This window comes from Cyprinus carpio, chromosome A11, assembly GCF_018340385.1.
Source record: "Cyprinus carpio isolate SPL01 chromosome A11, ASM1834038v1, whole genome shotgun sequence".
Taxonomy (NCBI): domain Eukaryota; kingdom Metazoa; phylum Chordata; class Actinopteri; order Cypriniformes; family Cyprinidae; genus Cyprinus; species Cyprinus carpio.
In genome coordinates, this window is record NC_056582.1 from 10717576 (window position 1) to 10741688 (window position 24113).

Sequence of the window (24113 nt, forward strand, 5' to 3'; positions counted from 1 at the left end):
TAATTGTTTTCCCCCTTCTCACTAAATATAGCAGAAGCCCACTTTGAAGCTGTACAGGTTATTAGTTCACTCAAGGGAAAAGGGAGGTTGAGGTGCATCCGAACCGGGAGGTGGGCGTCAGGGGCACGAGCGCTGCGCTCCAGGAGGAGGCAGTGAGAGCGGGGACGGCAGGTGTCTGATCTCTCCTGAGACTCTGCCTCAACAGTAATTATCTTCATCAGCACTCTGGAGACACCACCAGTTAAATACCAACACACACAAACACACACACACACACACACACACACACACACACACACACACAAACAAACAGACTTCTACACCCACAAACACATATGCAGCTGAAAGCTCAAATATACAAAAACATACATACATACATATATATATATAGAGAGAGAGAGAGAGAGAGAGAGAGAGAGAGAGAGAGAGAGAGAGAGAGAAATGCAATAGAATAGGTGTACTCATGTAAAAACAAACAAAAAAACAAATTAAAGTAAATAAGTATGTAGTAATGTGGTTAGTTAAAACATGTCTATGAAAGCATATTTCCACCACACAAGGAAAAAAAAAGAAAAAAAAATCATGCTTTGATAAATCAATTATGATGTGAAATGTCAAAATCTATGAGTTGCTGTGTCATAGTTATGCGACGTTGTAAGTCGTTGAAATTGACATAAAAAATTCATAATTATGATATAAGTTAAATTTTACATACTAAGCATTAAAGTTGAAATTCTGAAATTTAGATAAAATTGTGATGTAAAAATAGCCTTTTATGTCATTATTATGACTTATTAAAATGTTGAGAATTTATGTCAACTATGACTTGCCATAATTGTTTTTATATCATTGTTTTGGACTCTTTTCCATCTCATTTTATTTCAGATTTATGACTTTTTATGTAAATCAAAGCTTGATTTATTTATTTATTTATTTATTTATTTGTGGTGGTGGAAATGGGCTTCCATAGCAAGCTATAGTATAATGAGACAACTTATATGTGATATGCGAAATAATGTTGCACTTTAAGCTAAAATGTCAAAATGTTTTAACACACCAACTGACAGCAAAATCCAAATAAAATTCAAAGCATTTTTTTCACTGACTTTCATTTAATGGACAAAAACAGTTCAAATTGTTCCACAGATAACTTTTTTTTCCAATGAATAGTCAATAATTTCAAATTCAGAGAATTAAAGCGACAAAACCATGACATTCTGCAGCAATTGTTTAAATGTCAAAGAATGCGGCCATAAAAATTTAATTCTCTATTTCCTCTCACAAGTCATTCTGGATTAAAAACCATTCAACTGCTCAGATCAGTCCAACAATTGTCTCATCCTCTCATCATTCAGTGTCAATGTAAATACAAGCATTAATAGTTGTAAGAGAATGTTAATTACTTTAATGTCTCAGGTAATTAATTAAACGGTGTTTAAAGATGCTGTGTGAAGTTTAAATTAGTTAAACTTTTAAAGCCATGTCTCAGCACACTGTTCTGTTTCAGGTTGGTTACACACAATCTGTTTGTGTGTGCGCTGTGATGCTTCCTTGAACTACCAAAGTTGATGATGTAAGTCCGTCTCCCTCTAACCAGCCAGGCCACGGGGAAACACAGAAATGTCACCATTTAAAAAGTTTAAACAAAAAGAGATAAAAAAATAAGGTGCTTGTTTTATCACAATGTTTGTATTCTTGTACATTTTTCTTTATATTATCTATGATAATACAAACAATCAGTGGGAAAAAGCAAACAGTGGAGCCTTAAAGGGACAGCTCACCTATTCTGCCAACATTTTCACCCTCATGTTGTCCCAAACCTGCATGACTGTATTTCTTCATCAAATAAGATATTTTGAAGAATGTCTCATTTTTCACTGACTTTCATTTAATGGACAAAAACAAATCAAACACTGACTTTCATTTAATGGACAAAAACAGTTCAAATTGTTCCACAGAAGAATTAATTCATACAGGTTTGGAATGACATGGGGGTGAGTAAATGACAAAATTTTAATTTGGGGGTAAACTAACACCAGTAGGCCACACCACTCCACCCTACTTGGAGAACATCTGAGCCACATAAAAGCGGACTGACCTCACAATCCAAAAATGACCTTATTCTCACCTGACCTAACCAGAAACATCTGCTTTCCTTTCAAGTTTCTATCTTTTATTAGCATTGAAAGAAACAGCTTCTCTGGATCCTCTGGGAGGCCAGATGTCTCTTAAGGACATGGTGGCCCACAGCAGATCTTGACTTATCGTTGTCCTCACAAAGGTGAAAGGACGGAGGAAAGCTGTGGCAGCAGTTGCTTCAAATTCCACAGGATAGCAGATGCTCTGTAAGGCCCTCACATCAACTTTAGAAAGTGGGGCACAAAGTTAAGGTTGTAGAACCTTTTCTTGATAATTTATTTGATAAAAATAATGAAGTGTATGATATGCAATCACAGATTTTCATTATTCATATATATATATAAATAGCTAAAGAAAAGCGTGATGAAACTATATTTGTGCATCTGGCACACTTTGTCATGGTGGATCACAGATCTACTTATGTTCAGATTTAAGTGTGTAATACTCCATTGGAATGAATGGGCCACTGCACTGCAGTGATGACGAGGTCTATGCTAATCCAGCTGGATATATGAAGGTAATGCGTGCACACTTCAGACGAAGGGGAAAAAACACTCCAAGGTGCTAGAAAGGGTCTACTGCTCTTGAATGTAATAGACTCCTGGCTCAGTCATTGCTCTTATAATCCTATTCTGATACCTGCACTGCTTCTCATCAGCTGTGATAGATAAGAAAGAAAAAAAAACCTGCATTTTGAATTTTATTTGTGTGGTGTTTATAAAATGTGGAGTGGGGTGCAAGTAAACAGTGAGTTTGAAATGTCACCATATGTTAAAGACAACCAACTGCAAACAACATTTGCAATATATTTAACTTCAATACCAACGTTTTCAAGTAAAACAGGATGTTTAGTGCAAAAAAATGTAGGATGAGGCTTTTATGCATCTGGATGTGACTGGATTATGAAAAGTATGCAATGATAAGCATTGCAAGGAAAAATTGTAATATATATATATATATATATATATATATATATATATATATATATATATATATATATATATATATATATATATATAAATATTTTTTTTGTTTTTTTGTTTTTATTTTTGGCTAATACAGATGACCACTATGTATGAAATTACAAAATTATTTTGTTTAGCATTTTTTTTCTCCACACTGCAGGTCCAATTTACAATAAAAATAAAATAAAATAAATAAAAGCGGTTGAACTGCAAACTAAATCAAACCAACACAAAATGTTCCCAACAGCTTAAACACACAGCAATACTGCTGTTTCCAATAATGACAGATACTGGTATTATCATGGATACATTGTGAATCACTAGCTATGCTATTATTATTTAATATTTAGGGATGCATATACCGAATATTACAATTCAAATGTAAGAAAACAAACAAATGGCTAATATTAAAATTCTAAACTGTTATTTGTAAATAAATTGAAAACACTAAAATTAGTAATTTTAAAAAGTTTAGAAATAGTAGATGCAGTAAGTGTTAATGTGTTCAAGTGTTGATGTTTATGTGGTCAGCTGTTTCGACTCTTATTCTGATGGCACCCATTGACTGCAGAGGATCCATTGTTGAGCAATTTTTTTTTTTTTTTTTTTTTTTTTTTTTTTTTCCAGATCTGTTCCCCATGAAGAAACAAACCCATCTTCATCTTAGATTTTGTGAGGGTGAGTACATTTTCAGCACATTTACATTTCTGGGTGAACTATTCATTTAAGTAAATTGACACATCACATTGTTTATATACATACCACATAAGAATTACAGTGTGCACTAATGAACCATACATAATAAGACTGAACATGGATTATAGAAATTCATATAATCCATTCTGATTTCACGTCATCTTTAACTAACATTAATAGTCTGCCTGACCATATGCACCATTACCAATGTGCAGCAAGCAGCTGCTTAGAGATCCGATCTCATGGCTTCTTGCCAGACAGACATGAAGTGTTAGAGTTACTCAGGAAGATATGTTTAAGCATCGAGTTGATGGATGAGACACAATTACTATGCAAAAGAAAACAAGAAAGAAAGAAATCAACATTCGTCCTTACAAAACCACAAGAGAGGAATCACATTTAATCACTCATCCACTAACCGTGAAATCTGCTGGGGTTTTCACGGATTTTACAGACAGGCACAAATATAACAGAATTACTTAATGTGCCAAAGACCCAGACAGTAAGTCAATGGAGACTGCATTTAGTACAGTATTAGTCTGCCCTCAATATTAGCATGACTTAGACATTAGCCTGCTCTATCAGCCAGACAGAGAGAATGGAAATCATAAGTTGATGAAGGACTGATTCCTAAAAAAGTTCTTGAAGAAAGACAAAAAGAAAAGAAAAAATATTAAGCAACACAACTGCTGTCCCCACTGGGAAAAATAGGTTTTTACCTCAGCATATTCATGAGGGGATATTTACAAATCTGTACTGACCAATCCAATTCTTCCGAGAGAAGGAAGAGGAGCTTAGGAGCTCAAACAAGAAGATTTTCTGAGGACGGGCTCATGGGAGCTTTTCTTGAGGTCTTTCAGAGGGCAATGCTGTTTCATTGTGCATAATAAAAACATTAAACCAGAGAGATCATTTTTCATGCATTTCCATGGCACAAAAAAAAAATTAAAAATGCATATATCGTTTGTATAATCACTGCATAATTTGCATTCATAACCTACTGTATTCCCATCTTCACCATATATCAAACCACCATATATCCCTGGGTAAAAGAAATTTAATAAGAAATAACTTTAAGTTGGTGAACTAAAATTACTAAATCTAAAACAGAAAACTAACATATATTTATACAAATGCACATAACAAAATAACTAAATGAAATTCTAAAAATAAAAATGTAATTCAAAAGATTAATAATTACTTTAATTAGTATATAAATAATGCTAAAATAATGCTGGTAAATATAACAACAGCTATCAGATATGTTTCCTGAAGATTCAACCCCATTCTATTTTATGATCATTTAGTTACTTTAAAGTCACAAAGGGACTTTCTTTATTCATAACATGATTATTCATAAAATGACTGACCAATCTGTACAAAAAAAAGTACAAATATACAATGAAAACCTCTGAATTACCTCCACATTTCTAGTCGCACAGCAAACCACATGGACCTCCTCAGATTATATGTTAATTCTTTCCCTAATTATCAGCATCTAATGTTTCAAATCTTCAGATTCTTTAAAAAAAGAAACAAAGTTTGTATTTTGGGAGTTTTTTTTTTTTTCTTTTCATAAAACAAATTAAATATATGTACAGTATACTTCGGTTAGAAAGAGTAAAAAAAAAAAAAATCATTAAGTTATGTACTATTTGCAGAAATAACAACATAACATAAGGTTTCTACCTGTTACACATTTCTAGTCACACACTAAACCACCCGGACCAGCTCTGTTATATGTTCTTTCCCTAATTATCAGCATCTGATGCTTCGACAAACAGTGTTTAAGAACTGTATCAGATCCTTCACAGCGCAGACACAGGCCAGCAGTCTCCAGGGGTTAAAATCCTCATTACTAGTCATAGCTCTGCCCCAAACCCTTTGAAATGACTCTTCTTAATTAGCACCTCCAAATGGCCTCACATTTAATTAACTTGCGGAATCCTTCAGGGGCGTTTTGATTTAAGAAATTTACACATTTTCCCATTCCTGATTGTAACTAATTGTTTTACTTCATTTAGAAATGATAGCTGCCATTTATCATGAATAATACAATACCAATGTTAAAACTGTCCCAATCAACGAAACAGTGGAGCTGATAAAATGCTGTTGATAATTCAGGGTTCATTACTGTAAGATCATCTGAGATAATTCAAAGATTTAATAAGGTGTATTTCCATAGTTTTAGCGTTTTAGAGAAATTGAGAAATAATTCGAGAAATGTTGTGATTACAGGAACAAATGGTGAAACAATTTTAATTTAGAACAGCAATATATCTTCGAAGTCACAATGTTGGATAACAAAGCAATTATTTAATTATTGTGTGCTAGGAAAAAGCCAAATAAAGTTAGTTTGTGACCTCTAAATGCTCTAAGCTCTATTTCATAGTCTGATTTTCACCTATGACTTCTGTTCAGCAAGGTCAGATGGGCACTGGATGAGCAGCAGCCTTTGATAAGCTTACAAGAGGGCTCCGTTAGGCCATGACGTGTGTGTGTGTGCGCGTGTTACTGTAGCAGAGAGTTAGGGGGAGTCAGCAGAGAATGTCAAAGGATTTAGATCGCAGAGATTTGCATCATGGGATATGCTTTTGCCTTAATCTCTTAAAGACAGACACGGGCTGAAGGTGAAGGAAACTCTCTGCAGATATGAATTTAGCAATTAGCATAGTTAATAAGGAACATCATTCAGAGGAGAGAGGTCAAGTTTGTGGACAAATGGAAGTGGGCATTAAATCGTTCATTATATGATTTTATAAAAGGAGTTCACTTATTACTCACCTTAGTGTTGTTTCAAAACCCATTTGAGTTATTATTTTTTTCTTCCTGTGGTACATACACTTTTCTAATTGCAATTACAGTGAACTTTCAAAGAACTGAAGCTTTCAAGCTTCATAAAGAATGCAGAAGTTCCATAAAAGTGGACCCTTTCTGAAGGGTCACACGACCCTTCAGAAATCATTCTATTATGCTGACTTACTGCTCAAGAAACATTTTTATTATTAGCATTGCTGAAAACAGCTGTGCTGCTTAATACTTTTGTGGAAACCTTTAAATGGTAGTGTAAGACAGATTACAAGATTTAGTAAGATAAAAAAAAAGAAGAAAAAAAGTGACTTTTAAATTTCTGTTTCAAATAAATGGTATTCGTTGAACTTTATCAACATTGATAATAATAGTAAAGACCATTATTAATATCTGAGAACCAAATCAGCATATAAGAAAGATTTCTGAAGGATCATTTGCCATATCTAATTTTTGTGTTAGAAACGAGCTGAAATTAAAATTACTTCTCTATCTCAAAAGTATTTATCTGATTTATCTTGAAATTGACTTTAGATCTCAGTGTGTTGGTGGGAGAAGCAGCACTGAATCACTGTATCTCCTGATTTGGTAAACTAAAACTGGTTTGAATTATTCATGAATCCGAGTAATCTGGTTCGCAAGTTCAACTTACTCAATGATCCAGTCACTGTGGCTTCTTGAACAACAATATATAACCACGTTTCCACCACAGGAACTATACCCTTTAATTAAGGACTTTGGGCTGGTACTCGGTGTGTTTCCACCGCAGGAACCAGGATCTAAATAAAGTTCCGGGTAAATAAATGCCCCTCAAAAAGTCCCTGCTTGCGAGGTAGTACTTTTTCAAAGGTCCGGAACTTTTGGGGGTGGGACTTGGGCACTAAACATGCTGATTGGTTGAGTTCACACAGCACTGTGATTTCAACCACCATTTATTCGGATAATTTTCAAAATATTACTGTTATTGTGTCATCAATTGTAGTTTTGAACTGAAGTATTTCAGGTGAGAATGTAGTTGTTTAAAACTCGGTTTATTTATAAAAGACAGCACCTATTTAAAAATGTGTTTCACCGATTTCGGAGACGATCAGCTCCACACGACTAGTGGGAGCTCGGTGCTCATGTATCGGACCTAGAGCAGTCTCACCTCAGCTAGTCCTTCTGACATTTGCCGCTGGCTCTGATGTCTCTTTAGTGGTTAAACATAAGATATCATTCGTTTTGGGTAAATCTAACAGGTAATCTTTGGTCTTTATTCAATTTATCTATGTTAAAATGAAAATAAAAAGAGGCAATTGATATAATATTTCGTTTCATTGTAATGTAGGCTGCATATATACACATTTCCCTGAACTAAGTACTTTTTATTATGTTTAAATGAAAACGAAAGGAGGCAGTGGTATTTAATATCCTATTTCTTATTATTGTAAATATACAGTGAGGAAAATTGCAGTAGCCAAGGCGAGTTGACTGATGTTATCAAGTACACTGCCGTTTGTAGAATTACCGGACTTGCGTCATCCCGTCCGCGGGAGATCACACTCCCGAGTCAAACATGCAAAGTCCAAACTAACGAGGATGCAAGTCCGAAATTTGCATACTTTGTATTGAGAAATGCGCACAGACCTACGTCACCAGACTATTTGCCTAATCTTCACGGTACTTCAGACCGCGGTGGAAACACAGCAACAGGTCTGGGGGGAAATAGTTCTCGTGGAAAAAAAGTTCCTGTTACAATTGTTCCGGGTAATTTCGGTGGAAACGCAGCATGACTTTCAGTCTATTTTTCACACGAATACTACTTTTGTGACATTTAGAGTGCTTGTTTGACCTTTTTGAAACTTGAATGTTCCTATTGTTACCATTCATTGTAACTGCATGGACAAGAACAACCGGCAGAGTTGAAGAATTTCTCCTTTTGTGTTTAATGGAAGAACAAAGTGATACAAGTTTGTAACAACATGAGGTTGAGTGTTAATGACAGAATGTGAACTTTAATAAAATGTTTAAAATGCTCTTTACCTTTTAAAAATGAGCCTTTGGACATCCTTGGGAACACAAACCAACTGAATAACTATCAAGCTAGACAGACAGACAGAGTTTTTCACAACTGTCATTGGCACAGCAGTTATTGTATAACAACTTTTAATTTTCTGTAGCACTAAATACCACCTCATCATAATCATCATTAAATAAGAATTATCCCAAATGGACCGGAATACGAGTCCCAAAGGAGTGTTCAAAAGAGGCACCTCTCCTTCAAAAGACTGCCGACAGAACTCTAAATGATTGCTGCCTTCCTAAATTATTGAAAAAGCCTAAATAGCCCTCATGAGTTACAGAAATGGTTATTAACCTTGGCGAAATGATATTTAAATCCGGTTACAGCAAACTTGCTCTACTGTATCCCTGGCGGCCAGGAAATGTAAATACGTTCTCACTGTGGACAGATGGGAGAGACGCCTGCTGTTTGAAGTTCTTGCACCAGAGTCGTCGCACCCTCCCACCCCTCGTTTAAAATATTCAACAAGCAGCCTCATCCAGCAGACTCCCCTGGTCCTGTTTCAACACTCCAGTCGAGCTTTTCAAGCTGCTGCAGCACTGTGAGGTGAATTAGCTTTGACGTCTTCAATCTTTGCGTAAAGATTTTTCCCCGCCCTGAAGGAGAAACGCAGCGGCAAACATTCCTTTCAGTTTGGAGATGCGGCCTTGGTGCAGTGAGGGCTGTGCTGGAGAAAACAGCTCTGGGATTATCTCTAGGTCCAGACAGGAATTTCTGAGGCGGTGTTGGCGTTATCGGCCATCGCCTGTCTTAAATCCATCTCTCTTTTTTTGCTGTTGTCATTGACAAGCCATCTCTAATTTTCGAGCTGTCATAAAAGATGGGAGAGAATCGCTGTGATACCTACCTGCCAGTCACGGCTCCTGAGCTCCAATACAGCGGACTGGCAGCTGGCTAATCACTGCCTCTTGTCTCTGTGGTAAAAGTCCAAAAAAAAAAGATTCTGTAAAACATCAGGCTCGAGGAGAAAGAAAAAAAAAGTGTGCAGTTCTGTGAGACGACTCAAGCAAACTAAGGGCTGGGTATCTATACAAATTTTCCAATTCAATCTGATTCTGATTCACTAGTGCTTAATTCAATTCTGATTTGATTAAATCGATTCTGATTAATACAGGTATATTTCAGTCACAATATGTCTATTTTGCTTACCAACGAGAGAAATGATCTCTAAGGCACTGGGGTTAATTATACAGGGAACTTTTAAAATATGAAAAAGTAATTGCATTTATTGCATAGTATTAAATTATTATTAATAATCTATAGAAAAATATTACTATGTAAGTATAATCTGATTCATGAACAAATGACTCTTATTAACCAGCTCTTTTTAGTGAATAAAACACATGGAGCTCAAACAGTCTGATTCACAAACAAATGACTCTTTTAGACCTTTTGCTTAATTACACACTAATAATTAGTAATTAACACTGTTAGATTATTAAAAATACTTCAATGAAAGAGTATAAAAAAGGTTTAAATACGCTTACGCTTGACAGATTCAGTAAGTTAATTAAGTAAAGGATTTAGCTGACTCATTCAAAGTATGTCCTGAGTTTGTAAGCCTTTTTGAATGATTTGTTAAAGAACCGTCCCAAAGGAGTCATTCATTTGTGAATCAGACTGGTTTAACTTTGTGCGTTTAAATCACTAATAAGAACCGGTTCATAAGAATCATTTGTTCATGAATCTGATACACTGGTTATTGTGTGCCATCTGTGGTAACACTTAGAGAGACTTGTAATTATTTTGCAGCACACATACAATACATTTTCTCTAATCACATTTAAATTCAGCTTTAAACTGTACTGTATATTCGCTGACGGTGAAAAGCGCTAACACTGGCATAGAGTAAAAGATTGATCCTGGGATTTCAGCAATTGATTTTGTGATCGATAAAGCGAAGATCACGATTAATCGGAAAATGTACTTTTTTTTCTTTTTCTTTTTTACTCAGCACTAGTGCAAACTTCAAAGTATGCAGTCACTGATTAATAAAAACCAGCTCATTGATCGTTGTCAAGAACTGGCTGGCAGCCAGATTCCTAAGGAGATGGTGAAACATGGATTTGATCCAAACATGAGAAGTCCAAACTCAGAGAAAAATGGAAAAAGCTGCCCCAATCTGCATCTCATTACTGTCAGTATCACATTTCGACTTGAGTGCTTTAAAAATATGCTTTTTTGAATTACTTTTGACCTTCACACATACAATCTGAAGGTCCTTAATGTCTTTACAAACAGCTTAGATAAACCTATCCATTAAAGATCTATTACCATAAAGATGTCACTTCTCCCAGATATCAAACGAGACTTAAATAAGTCATTTTATTAAAAAATAGTATAACTGCACTCGGCACTATGTACTTTCTCATTAGAGCAAGCCCTCTCTCAGATGGATGAGGCTTGTGCCCTGTTGCAACGGGTTGCATCTCATTATACGACAGAAATGAAAATATATGCTAGCTAAGCACTCTGCATGCACTACTAAACCACATCTTATGGCAGCAGAGTGGACTGCACAAAGTAATGAAGTGATGCTTTTACACTAAATTGGTGTTGATCCAATGTCACGTTCCAGCACAGAACCTCCATATAACTTTGAAACTCCAGTTCAGGGACAAAATTAATAATAATAAGGTCAAAAAAGTAACAGATATTAGAAACTGAGTGTATTTAACGGTTAAGTAACTTAATTAAAAATACATTTAAACTGAAAAGCAGATTTTCATGATGACATCAATGCTGCATTCTGGGAGTTGAATCAATAAATTGACTGAAGTCACAAAATCAGGTCAGGCAGTGCTTCAACTAGCTGTGTGTACTAAAGGCTCTGGAAAGATGTTTTTTTTAGTCAGAGAACGTCCAATGTTTAAAGTCTTTGTTCTGTGTGCAAACACGGCATACAGATTTATGAGATGCTGTGCCTTTGTCTGTGAAGTAATTTCAGAATAAAATTGTTTTAAGACGGTATTGATGTCTGAAGGAAGCAGACATGACATCTGTGCTGTTCAAATGGGTTTATTGTGAAGCCAATAATGTGTAAACAGAATTTTGTTATTAAATTACAGCTGCTGTTATTATCAGATGCCTGTAGATGGGTTATATTTTAGTATGAATGCGTTACAACACACCTGATAATTTATGGAGGTTCTGATAAACTAAACCCTTTCTAGGGCCCTATAAAACAGCTCTTTACAAGTAAGAAATATTTATGCATGCCTTATGCTTTGATTATTCCATTGATTCCAGTGCAGTATTGGGACAAAAACAACCATTCTTAAAGAAACAGTAAAAAAGACCTCAAGTCCATTCCAAGATATAGAGGTGTTTGTTTCTTTGTTAAAGAAGACCTGTAGAAATTTAGCATTACATCACTTGCTCACCAATAGATCCTCTGCAGTGAATGGGTGCCGTCAGAATGAGAGTTCAAAGAGCTGATAAAAAAAAAAGTCACAATAATCCATATCCAGATGTGATGTTTTCAAAATGTCTTTGATGAGAAAACAAACTCATCAGACTTTTCAATAGATTGAAGGATGGTAGGTTTTCAGCAAATTTTAACTTTTGGGTGAACTGTTCCTTTAAAGAGGGCAAGCCTCTGTCCTCTAACAACCAACACATTTGTTTTATGTGCCAACAGCCCCTGAACTATTTAGGGATATCAGTCAGGATTAAAACAGAATGGAAGGCGCAGCTCAGATCTATTCAATGACCTACTTGAAACTTTTCTTCTGAGTTTTGTTCTATAATGTCAAAATATAGCCTCTGACTTTCCATACGACTGAATTTCCATTGAAACTGCAGAGTTGATCTACTTTGTCCTGTTGTCCTGGTTTACGGTCTGTTTTCAGTACACAAGTCAAATGACACCCAAAAGAAGGAAACATTAAAAATCTCTTCATGTTGCAAGCCCAAAAGAGGACCACAAGACAATCGGCCAAAAAAAAACTTACACTGCAGAAAACACAAACATTATGACAGCAGATAAATCTGCGTATACATGAGATAAATATTTAAAATGACCTTTAAACCGCTGCCATTGACTGACAGCACATTGTTATTGGCCAGCTCAGCAGAAAAAAGTTTCATCACTGATGGGTCAAAGGCTGATACAGATGGGCATGATTCTGGACTATTGCTCACTGACTGAATGAATAGAGGACAAACCTGAAGGTGAAACAATCATTTCTAGTGAAAAGAAAGAGCAAAAAAGCCCCCAAAACACTCAAATGTTATTAAAACGTATCAACTTTAGAAATCAGCATTCCAGAGATGATAGCAGAATACAAGCTGACATACAGAATTATTATCTTACGACTCTTCATTTTGGTTAGAATCTTTAGAATAAAATCTTCAGATTATTAACTTTAGAACCGAACCTTTAGAAAAAAGGTATTTAAGAGTATAAAATATAAAAATAAATAAATATCAATTACTAACAACAGAAAAAAAAAAACAAAACATATATTATAAAAAAATAATACAAATCAAAAATAAAAAAACAACACTATCAAACACCTTGTTTACAAAATCAGCCCGCATTTTAGATCACGTATTGTGTGTGTGTTTTTTTTTATTTTTTTTTTTTAACATATTTATATGCTGACGTCGTTATCAAACACCTTGTTTACGTTTAAAATTAACAAGTAGAGTAAACAAACTGAACAATTCTCCAAAGCAGCACTGAGCTGGAGGACAGTCTGTGTGTCATTCTATTAAAGCATCTGTTCATATCGCTTGTTAAATGAAGCCATTCCAGGTTAAATGAGTATTTGTGCATATATTCACTGTCATGTGCAGAATAATTCATCATTATCAGGCGCTGTGACCAGACAGACAGCAGCTGCGGCACGCAATACTACATTCTTCTGCTGGTCACATCACGCACTGGAGGAGAAACGTACAAATCCGCGATCTGTTACCTGGTTTCGGCTCACAAGCAGTTGTTTAGTGCTCGCCGCTCGGAGTCCTCTCACAGCCGCCTGGGATGCCATGGATGCCGCCATGTTGAACCGGAAGTAAGTCCTGCAGCGCCGAAACGTGTGTGAGGAGTACTGGTGAGCGTTGGCTAGCTTTTGCAGTGTTTAATTGCAGGTCTTCAAAAACCTGTCAGGCAACTAAAGAACAGGATTGGACTATTTGCACTGTAACATTATCTCATTTACCTCCCTAGGCGGTAGCACAAAAGTTCATCTGCACTGGTTGTATACAAATGTTCAATATAAGTTATGCGAACGTATACTATAAATTCTTATGTATACATAAAGTGCAGAAAATTGCAGATGCAAATGTAGATAATTACATAAATATTATCATTTATGTAAATATTGTTATGGAAGCACATTTGAGTAGCTGTTTAATAACAAAATTTTATGTAATACAATAAAATGTACTTCTGTTATTGGTATAAATGCATCCCCTCCCATCTTAGTTTGTCATAACTTTTCTATGTATTATTTTTTATTAAAATACATTTTTCTATTATTGGCAAAAGTCCTCACATATTAGATAATTTATGTTATTATTGTTGGATGAAAATTTGAATAGTTGTTTAATAATGGATTTTTATTTTTTTATTTTTTGGTCAATATAATAAACTAAAAATACTGCCTATACAAATCTAAATAAATTATCTAAATTATTTAGAAAATTATTAAAACTAAATTAATTATTGCCAAAAGTATGCTCTGTATGTGTTCTGTTTTTCTTTAATAATTTAGTATAAACATAAAGATAACATTTAGACATCTTGCCTATATAAACATGTAAGAATTAAGTTAGACCGTTTGTGTCTGATTTCATTTATTTAATCTTGACTGAGTACATCTTAATACTGTTTAGTCTTGTGTCTTTAGGTCTTGTCTTGTCTTGTGTGTTTAGGTTATTTAATATTTACATACTATGCTGAATGTTTTCATCATTCAGCTTTAAATGATTTAATCATGTCAGCACTAATCAAATGATCTTTTCAACAATACAGAAGATAAAGAAGATCAACACAAAAGCAGGATGCCATGATGGATGTTTGATGGGTTGGATCAGATGCATATCAGGTTCCCAAACTTGGTGGCGTGTTTCTTTAGCGTTGATCAGAGGGAGGAGGTTTGATTCTCTCTCATACATACACACAATCTATCTATCTTTTCTCACTCTCTTCTCAACTCTCTAAAAGCACTCATTACTCTCTGACACTGTGAAAGGGCAGGAAGGGCAAAATGATCATAAAAAGCTGTGGTTATGACAGAGAGACATTTGCTTCAAACTGATGTGTGTCAGCAGAAACCCATTGAGAGAGGATGATGAACCACTCCTGGAGAACATGAGAGCATCTCTCTCCTTCCCCCAATTCTTTTTCTTTTTCTTTTTCTTTTCTTCACACTGTGGTCACATAAACAAACCTCTGCCCCTTCAATACATTCAAACCAAAACATGCAGATCAGCACATATTGACATTTTGCAATGGCAGAAGAGCCACTATTGCCTTTTTTATTCTGTTATGTATTTATTTCAACCCAAGCTCATTGGGAAAACGTGCCTGAGATGACATTTCTGCAAACAGATTACGTTGCTTCTTGCACGTTTCCCAACACTTTTAAAATGTCCAGTAAATTTTGCTAAAAGCAGTTTTATTTATTTTTTTATCTGAAGTTTTATCCAAAACAGATCAATGTGAATCTGGCAACATTTTATTATGCTGGTTGTTGTAAATATCATGGTAGTTTGGAAATGAAATGTCCGGTGAGTAGCGCAAAAAAGGTTAATAATGGATCGCATTTAAAAATAACATACCACCTGCAGTAAACCTTGCCCTAAACCAATAGAGTTAACATGAGATAAACAAACATGAAATATAATTTTTTTTGACTTGTGTTTTACCAGACTTATACCCAAGCGTTTCGCATCACACGCCATACTGTACCAGGTGGGCTACCAAGCAAGTTTACTACATCAGAAAAGCAGTATGTATGCTGTTGTTTATGTGATGCAAACATCAAAATGTGTTAGTTTATAAATGTTAAAACAGTTTTTGCATTACAATATGTTATTTTGCAAGAAAACCATGCAAGAATATGCCTTTTTTAATCTATAAATCTACCCTTTTAGCATAATTTTTGTGAAAAATGTATAAAAGTTGTTGGTGTTTCAGCTGGAAACTGCAGTGAATTGTATGTATTCGTAGTTATGTTTTTTTATAGTTTTTCAAAGATACAGGTATAGGCATGTTTTTCCAATGAGCTTAGGTTGATTTATTTCACAAATTACTTACTCTTTTCCGGCTACTTTTTAATGGGAAGAGATCCATATTTTCATTGTGTGGTGTATTCTTTACGTTTCACCTTTTTTAAATCCAGCCGTCGTACACAAACAAAACTTGCACACTATGCACAATATTCTCAATCTGTCGACCAAGCTGTCTTTTTGAGGGAGGATGTTTGTTTCATGGTATAAGAGCTCTGTATTATGGTAATGAAGCTGACCTGAACTTGGATGTTTAATAAAGGACGAGGATTCTTCTCAGCCCACCGAACAAAGCTTTTTGCTTCTCATACCACATTGATATGCAGCACTTATTGAAACATTTATGCTGCTGTCACATTTACTGCAGAAGCGTTTTGTATTTAAATTTAAAAGTGTTTCGACTGCAAACTTTTCCAGTACAGTGGTCGAATCCCATGAATGCCATTTATCGTTTCAGGCTATCGTTCTTAATCCCATGCCATTGTAAGACTGTGGTATTGCATCACAGTTCCTGTTTCTAATATTTCGCCAGTATTTTTCCTTTTTCGAGAACAGCTACTTTCTTTCTGCAGAGAACGTGTTTCATGCCAAACTTCCCTTGAGATGTGAAAACCCCAGATGTTGCGCTGCAGTGATAACACCTCCTCTGCTTTCAACACTGTGAGCAGGGTGCAAGAGCTTGTGAATTCTTTCATAAGTAGTTGATTCTGCTTTCATTTCTTCTCAGTTCCTCCTCGGCTGGCCCTAGGAACATCAAACATCCAAAACCAATGCCTGCCTGAGGACGGTGGGACCAATTCCATCCTTTCTTACAAGCAGCCCAGTTGGAGGCCGTGAAGCTTTCCTGCATGAGCTTTAGATCACAAGGCTGTCTCTTTTTATGATCAATGTATTTAACCCCTTTACGCAGGTAGCTTTATTGATCCCCACTGCGAAACTGAAAACATCTGGCCCCCTCATTGGACGTCAGTATGACTCTGACAGCTAGGATCTATTGGCCTCATTAGCTAAAGGAGAAAGAGGGAAATGTGAGGGACGCCTAATTTCCCTTCCTTTCACAGTCTGGTTCTCCAAACACCAAAGCCCTAAAGCTCGCTAAGCCTCTTACCTCTCTCTGTCTCTCTCTTTTTCTTCCTCAAACTGGTTCTGCTCCCCTTCACCCTAACCCACTTTAAAAGCTATTCTCCTCCAGCTCAATGCAAATAAGGCCATTTCATTTTACTATGCTGGCGGTACATCTCCCACTAAAAGGAATGGGAAGCGGTGGCACACTCCATCTGTGCACGGGATGTGGTACCTTTTAATGCCGTGGCGATTTTTCTTTTAGAGTATTACCACACTGAGCACCGAGGGCTGTGAATATTTCTGAGGAACTGCTAGTATATAAAATGTAGTTATAATCTGCAAATGGCCTTGAGTTCACATTCAATTTCGACACTGGTTTGTGTGGCTTTAGACGGCCGTAAGAAAGTCTTGTTTTTTTTGTTTTTTTTGTAATCTGTGGAAACAAGAGTATGATGCAAAGAGCTGAATGAATGCGTTTAACTGCTGAGTCAACAGCTCAGTCCTAGTCGCAGAAAGCATAAACTCTTCATCTGAGTGAAAACTCAAACTCATGGGGTTGCTAATTTTCACATTTTTAAAGAAAGAGAGAGAGAGATGTTCCATTTAAGTTTGATTTCTGTCTTTGCTTTCTCCCTGCCTGTCGCGTTTGTTGTTAATTACTTTGGTTACTGATTTTATTAGTCATTTCTTTCAGTTGTGCTCTATTAGTTCCCTTTGTTTGTTCGATGTATTTAAGTCCTTGTGTTTTATTTGCGTTTTGTCCGGTCCTAAATCATGTCATTTGCTTGCAAAAACATTTATTTTCTCTTAAAGTGTATGATTTTTACAAATTAGTATAAGCTTGAAGGGCTCCCCATAAACCCAACCGTGAATGGGGAAGAAGATCTTACAAAAACATCACCAAAATTCACCACCAATTCACTAAAATGAAAAATAGTTCTCAACTGCTTTAGAGAATGTTAAGAATAATGCAATAATGCATCTGTCTTTAAATATGGGTAAGTGATCCAATCACAGAAAACACAGTTTTAAATGAGGCTTTTGTCAACAGACATTTTGATCAGTAATTTTGTTGGCATGATCAACACTGATTTGATATTCCAAGCATAGATAACAGTTATTTCATACCTCTGTTTCTGAGAGAAAGGAGATGTACATTCCAAGAGGACAAAAAGAATATGAGCCACTGATGTTGAATGTGTTGAAGTTGTCACACAATCATTAACCTCTAGTGCCAAATCTTTCAGAAGTGCACACTAAATCACTCTCATTGCCACCAGGGCATTGATTCTAAACTCAAGTTCAGCCACTAGATGTGATTTAATATGGTAGTGTACAGTACACGTATGCAAGAGCAGCGTGCATTTATATTCAACACAGATGATTCAACCAGCTGCATAGCCGTATTATAGTCCTGCCAATCCATGTAAACAAATTTGAGCTTTACCATGGCAGAGCTGCTAAACACATATCCACAGGAGAATTCAAAAGGCACAGTGTGCAGAATGGGTATATTGCTTTCTGTTGATGTGACTCAGACGTGCTGTTCATTATCCAATTTCTCGGTATCCGTTTAGTCTTGCATATTGACTTTTGCCAAAAAAAAAAAAAAAAAAAAAAAAAAGAATTGTATGGGTCAAATACGAAAAGGGGTTTTCAAGCATCAAAACAGTAAAGGTTAATAAAGCTTCTTTTTTTTCGTACATTAGAATGTGTCCTGTTTAATTGTTTTTTTTTTTTAGAGCAAAAAATAATAACTATTATGCATTTTACTGTGATTTAAATTTAATTCAATTTAACAGTTTATTTACAAAAAAAGTTATAATAAAAATGTATTGTCAGGCATATTTAGACTAATAATCATTAATAGACTTAATTGTCAATTTAAATCTTTAATAATCTTTGTCTCTATCCTTCAAAGCGGTTTTACCCAATTGTCAGCAAAAATAAATTTATTAATTAAAATACAGTATAATAAAATTTAGTATGAACACTTTTACTTATACAGTATATGTCATTTTTTATCTCTCTCTCTCTCTCTCTCTCTCTCTCTCTCTCTCTCTCTCTATCTATATATATATATATAGATATATAGATATTATATATATACAGTATGTATCATTATAAATGTTTTTTACTGACACTTTATATGTAACCTTGGAAAAAAGTCATTTTTATTTATTTATTTTTTATTTTTTTAAAGTACTTATTCCAAACTTTTTGAACAGTAATGGCTTTTTATAGTTACACATCCTTCTCTTACGTTGAATGATGTAACCATGGTCACACTTCTCAAAACGTAATTGCTTGATATTTTGAATCAAAAAAAACACAACAACATATCTATATCCACATAATATTTTTTCCCCCAATAACCTCATCAGCAAAAAAAATAATCAAACAAATTAAAACAGTTTTCAAATCATAGACTTCAAAGCTGCTACAGAGCACATCACCTGCAGGCTTGGTACATTCCCCTGCGTTCAAGCACAAAAGAAGGCTTAGAAGTGCACATGAAGGATCCAACAATATGAAACTCATGCTCAAACCTTGCACACTTATACCTGCTTTTATCTTCAAGTAACAGGTCACACTATAAAATTCTGCCCCTTTCTGCTGTCCTCAACAAAGCTTTCCCTCTCTCCATTTTACCATCACCTGTTTGTACAAACTAGTTTAGTAGAATATGCAGAACATTAGAATATGACAGTGAATGAACATATTTGATTGTATAGCTTTGGTATAATTTGAACACTAATCTGGAATCTTAAAGAGGAAGAGGAGTACCTGGATCTGGTTTTAAATATGGTTTTAAAAACAGGATGTTTTTGGTATATGAACTGTTGTTACACTGAAATACTGATGTATGATAGTCTTTTATATAATAACATTATAATAATAAAGTAGGCCCAACTATTTAAGGTTTTCTTTACAATAATTTATTTCTTCATCTTCATCTTCAATCTTCATCTATTCATTTCTTTCAAAGAGGTTTTATTTCTTCATTATGATATGAAGTTTTATTTCAGAAATATATTGTACAACATATATTAAAGAGGCTTATTCAAGTCATTGTAACTTTGTCTTTAACTTAAATAAACTAATATAAATGACAAAAACATAAATAAAAATGAATGTCACATCATTGGCCCAAATGAATAATCTTTTGTTTTCTTTCTATGTTCTTCCTGTCATTTGTGTTGTGAGGATATAATTCACCTTGCTTAAATGAGGAACAGCTGCTTGAGGAACAGACTGCACATTGAATAAAAAAAAACTGAGAAAATCATCTGTTTCAAAAACAGATGTGGCTCTCGCTACAGAGCACAGAACCTGCTGCTTTAGTGTTTGAGAACTAAGCAAAAGAGCATGATTATTTATGATTGCACATCTCAAAGTAACTTAATGGCTGGTTCAGCATTGGGACAAAACCTGCTTATTTATAATAGCATGGCGTTCCCAGGCTCAGCATGCTGACAAAGTGGGCAGTAGTGCAGGTTGGCATGGATGAAAGATATGAGAGACCCATTAACCTTGTTGTGTCGCTATGAGCCGAGGAACCTCTTTCACTATCTTAAGCTCTCATCACTTATGGGCCCTCAGGGGACCTGCAACTAATTAACCTTTTGCAGACAGGCTCTGTTGTAGTGGGCTGAGGAGAGAATATTAAGAAACCTTTCAGAGGGCCATTAGCAATGAGATTAACATATCCAACTTTCAAGTGTATTTTTGACACAAAACCAATATTTGTTTGAACACACACCACAAGCGATCCCCCTTCTCTGAATTCAAAGTGACACAGTGGTTTTTATTTGTTTTGTTTTTTGTGGAATGCAGCACTCATGGGGTCAGCTGTTTGGAAAGTCTGTATGTTTAAAAAGTATATAAATATATATATATATATATATATATATTATATATATATAATATATATATATTTTTTTTTTTAAGAAAATGACCGATCGTTTCATGAGATAAGACCTTTATTCCTCAGCTGGGATCGTGTAGAGCCCTTGAAGCTGCACTGAAATGCAATTTGGACCTTCAACTTAATTTCTTTGCGACTGAAAAAAGAAAGACATGAACATCTTGGATGAAAAACGCACACAATCAAAAAAATCAATAACAAAACTAACATAATTAAAAAACAGATAACCTTACAACATTCAAAAAGCAATTGAAATACTTTTTAGAGTTGTTTCAGTTGACTTACTTTTCATAATTTAGCTCCAGACCTTTGAAAGTATTTGCCGTCTTGAAAGGATTCTTCTGATAAAGTTGGTTAAAGCAATGATGTGACGTTGATGACAGTAGTTTAAGTCTCTCTGTAAACTTAAAAATAATCATAGCAGTGAGCTCTTTGGGAGTTTTCATTTCTGCACCTGTGATGAGCAAATAGTACACAAGTTTCTATGGTAACATGGTCTAAGTGAATGCGGCAAACTTTATTTAATCTTACCTTCATTTTCTCATTGGCTCTAACTGCTCCTCGCTAGTTCAGTCAGAGAAGTCGGCTATAATAAAGATGATATTGTAAAGTATTTTATTTCTTCAGCTTGCGGTGCTTGTGTCCAGAGGTGTCTGTCATTTCTTCAGCGATGATAACACTTTTCTTCTTTTTTTTACTACAAAACTTTGAAATATTAAAAGCAATTTGTGGCAAGTTATTAGAAATAATTAGTTATTCCTGAGCATAGGTGAAAAAGCAACTAAAGTAGCAAGAAAAGTGATAAACTGATGCTGTGTTTGTGTTGTAGTCAGTTACACGTTTTAGCAGTGGTGAGCATCTGTAAATGTCAAATCTGTTTACATTTAGCAACTGTAAAAGGACAGAGATAATGCAGATGATCTCAGACATACTGATGCATATTCATTTGATTGCAGTACATTGTCATAAACGATCTCTACAAATCTTTTTCCTTGTTTGCAGATTGGTGTTCCTCGTACAAGTTTAGTGCAGCGTAAACAGGCGAGACCCACATAATAATACTTAGATTAAGCATTGTTCATTTATTAGTTTTAGTGGTAAGCATACCGAATGTTTTCAGCCTAAGCCTTCATTGCAATCTCATGATGTTACCTTTTTGAACCAGGCTGAACATAAACCGAGGGGCAGCTGACCTCGGCCGATAAACTTATAAACCATGAACTAAAATATGCAAACTATATTAAAATATTTTTCAAATATTTAATATTTTAAAACATATATTAGACAATAATATTTTGAATGATTTAAACTTAAAATGAAATATTTTGGCCTAGACACAAGTGTGATTATTTCTTTTTAAGTGATGAATTTCTGAAGGCAGTGTTAAATATTTGAATGTTTTAAAAATGTGAAAGCTTACCAGTTATTAAATTATATTATGAATCTTTTGCAGATAATATAAATCCTGATAACAAACTGAAAGCAGAGGGAATTAAAGCAATTTTTGACAAGTAAACGTTTCTGTCTGTCATGTTTGTGAGAACTTTATTCAAACAAACCAGATACCTTGGTTTGGGACATGGTATTAAGGTAATTATTTCACATTGTCCTTATTACATATTTTACATGATCTTAATGTAATAATAACAGTAAAATGTGTCTGTGTGTGTGTGTGTGTGTGTGTGTGTGTGTGTGTGTGTGTGTGTGTGTGTGTGTGTGTGTGTGTGTGTGTGTGCGCGCGCGCGCGCCCGTGTGTGTGTGTGTGTGTGTGTGTGTGTGTATATGTGTGTGTGTCTTTTAATTTATGTTAATAATAATAATAATACAATACTATTTTTTTCTGTTACTGATACCATGGTAGTGTCACAGTAAAGTTAATTACATACAGCACAAATTATTATTATTATTATTTTTTTTTTTCATAGAGATCATTCAGCATGAGAGTCTGAGTTAACCCAGTAAATTGCTTCACTATGATGAGAATGGTAGAGGATAACAAATCTTTTTTAAGGGGCAGCTGTGACATTGTGTGAAGGTTGGGTAGAGGGGTGGCAGGATGGAGCATGTTCACAGACCTTCTGGGGCTCATGCATAATGCTCTTTGTGTTCAAGGCACAGGTTGGCCAGGCGGAGAAGAGCGGCGGAAAGATGGAGGTGATGGTAGGGGCGACTCCTCCAGAATCTCAAGCAGCTTCCTCTTCCCCCCTCTTTCTTTTTGGAAACGGCCAAGTTCGTTAATGTACCCTGTTTTCTGTGGCAGCAGAACAGAGGCGAACAAACATCTCCCCTGGGTGCTATTTTAGCTCATGTTCATTTTGCTGTCTTTTCCATCCGCTCACTGTTGTCGAGTCTGATGCATTAACTTGCAATCTTGTGAAAGCGAGGCTGAAAAAATGACTGTTTTGACACAATCTTAATAGTCATTTTCACGCAAGATTACATTCTCTGCATATCGTGAGTCGCTGTGTCAAGAGAGCAGACTATAAAATAGGAAAACTAATAAATCTGGGTACGATTCAGCAAATTCTAATTCACTTGTGCTCATCTAGACCCAAAAACAATTATATTCTAATTACGGCTTTGTAAAGTATATATTTTTCGCAATGATTATATAGAGCTAGGACAGATGGAAATAAAGAAATTCATGTGCTGCAATAATTCTGAAATTCGTCATCTGTTTCCGGCATGTATAATGGACTACAAAATATTCTTAAAACATAATTATAGTGTTTTATTACATAATGCCACATGGGCCATTAGCCTATGCTCCTGCATTTATAACCATATGAATAATTAATTATTATCCCTTTTATCCCAGCTGAAGTTGTTTTTCCCCGCTGCACAAATTACGCTGGATTTCAACAAAAAGACCCAAACAGAAGCTGGGTTGATCTTACATGTCTAGATCTCATGCAAATGGCCTAAACTGAATCTTATGCAAGGGGTGCAGTTCACAGACAGGCCTACAGGTGCACCCCGGGCTGAGAGCTCGTATCACCATGCCAAGGGCTGTGTTATGAAGGACTCATATTGGAGGGAAGTATCAAGCGTTGCAGCCCAGCCATGACCCATGAATGCATGATGAGCATTCTCCAAGAAAAGTGGTAGAATATTAATTAAAAGAACAGGAGACTATGCAGTCCATGATGTAAATCAGAGACCATTAGGAATTCATTAAACACTCTCCAGAATATAGAGCTGAAATATGACT

The 24113-nt window shown here is 35.3% G+C and overlaps 1 protein-coding gene and 1 long non-coding RNA gene across 3 annotated transcripts in view; one reads left to right on the forward strand and one right to left on the reverse strand.

The window, feature by feature from the left end:
* The window catches only part of LOC109055013 (succinate--CoA ligase [GDP-forming] subunit beta, mitochondrial), a 97220-nt gene extending 83503 nt beyond the window's left edge, over positions 1 to 13717 (reverse strand). For both annotated transcript variants that reach the window (XM_042766190.1, XM_042766191.1), the window contains exon 1: positions 13593 to 13717. In XM_042766190.1, the coding sequence (XP_042622124.1) occupies positions 13593 to 13676 (84 nt within the window). In that variant the 5' untranslated portion in view covers positions 13677 to 13717. The remainder of the gene's footprint in view (positions 1 to 13592) is intronic.
* On the forward strand, positions 13550 to 18620 carry LOC109054954. The gene is made up of 3 exons (XR_006161106.1): positions 13550 to 13688; positions 14651 to 14772; positions 16637 to 18620. It is a non-coding gene; the product is annotated as an uncharacterized LOC109054954 (long non-coding RNA).
* Positions 18621 to 24113: the final 5493 nt, after the last annotated feature.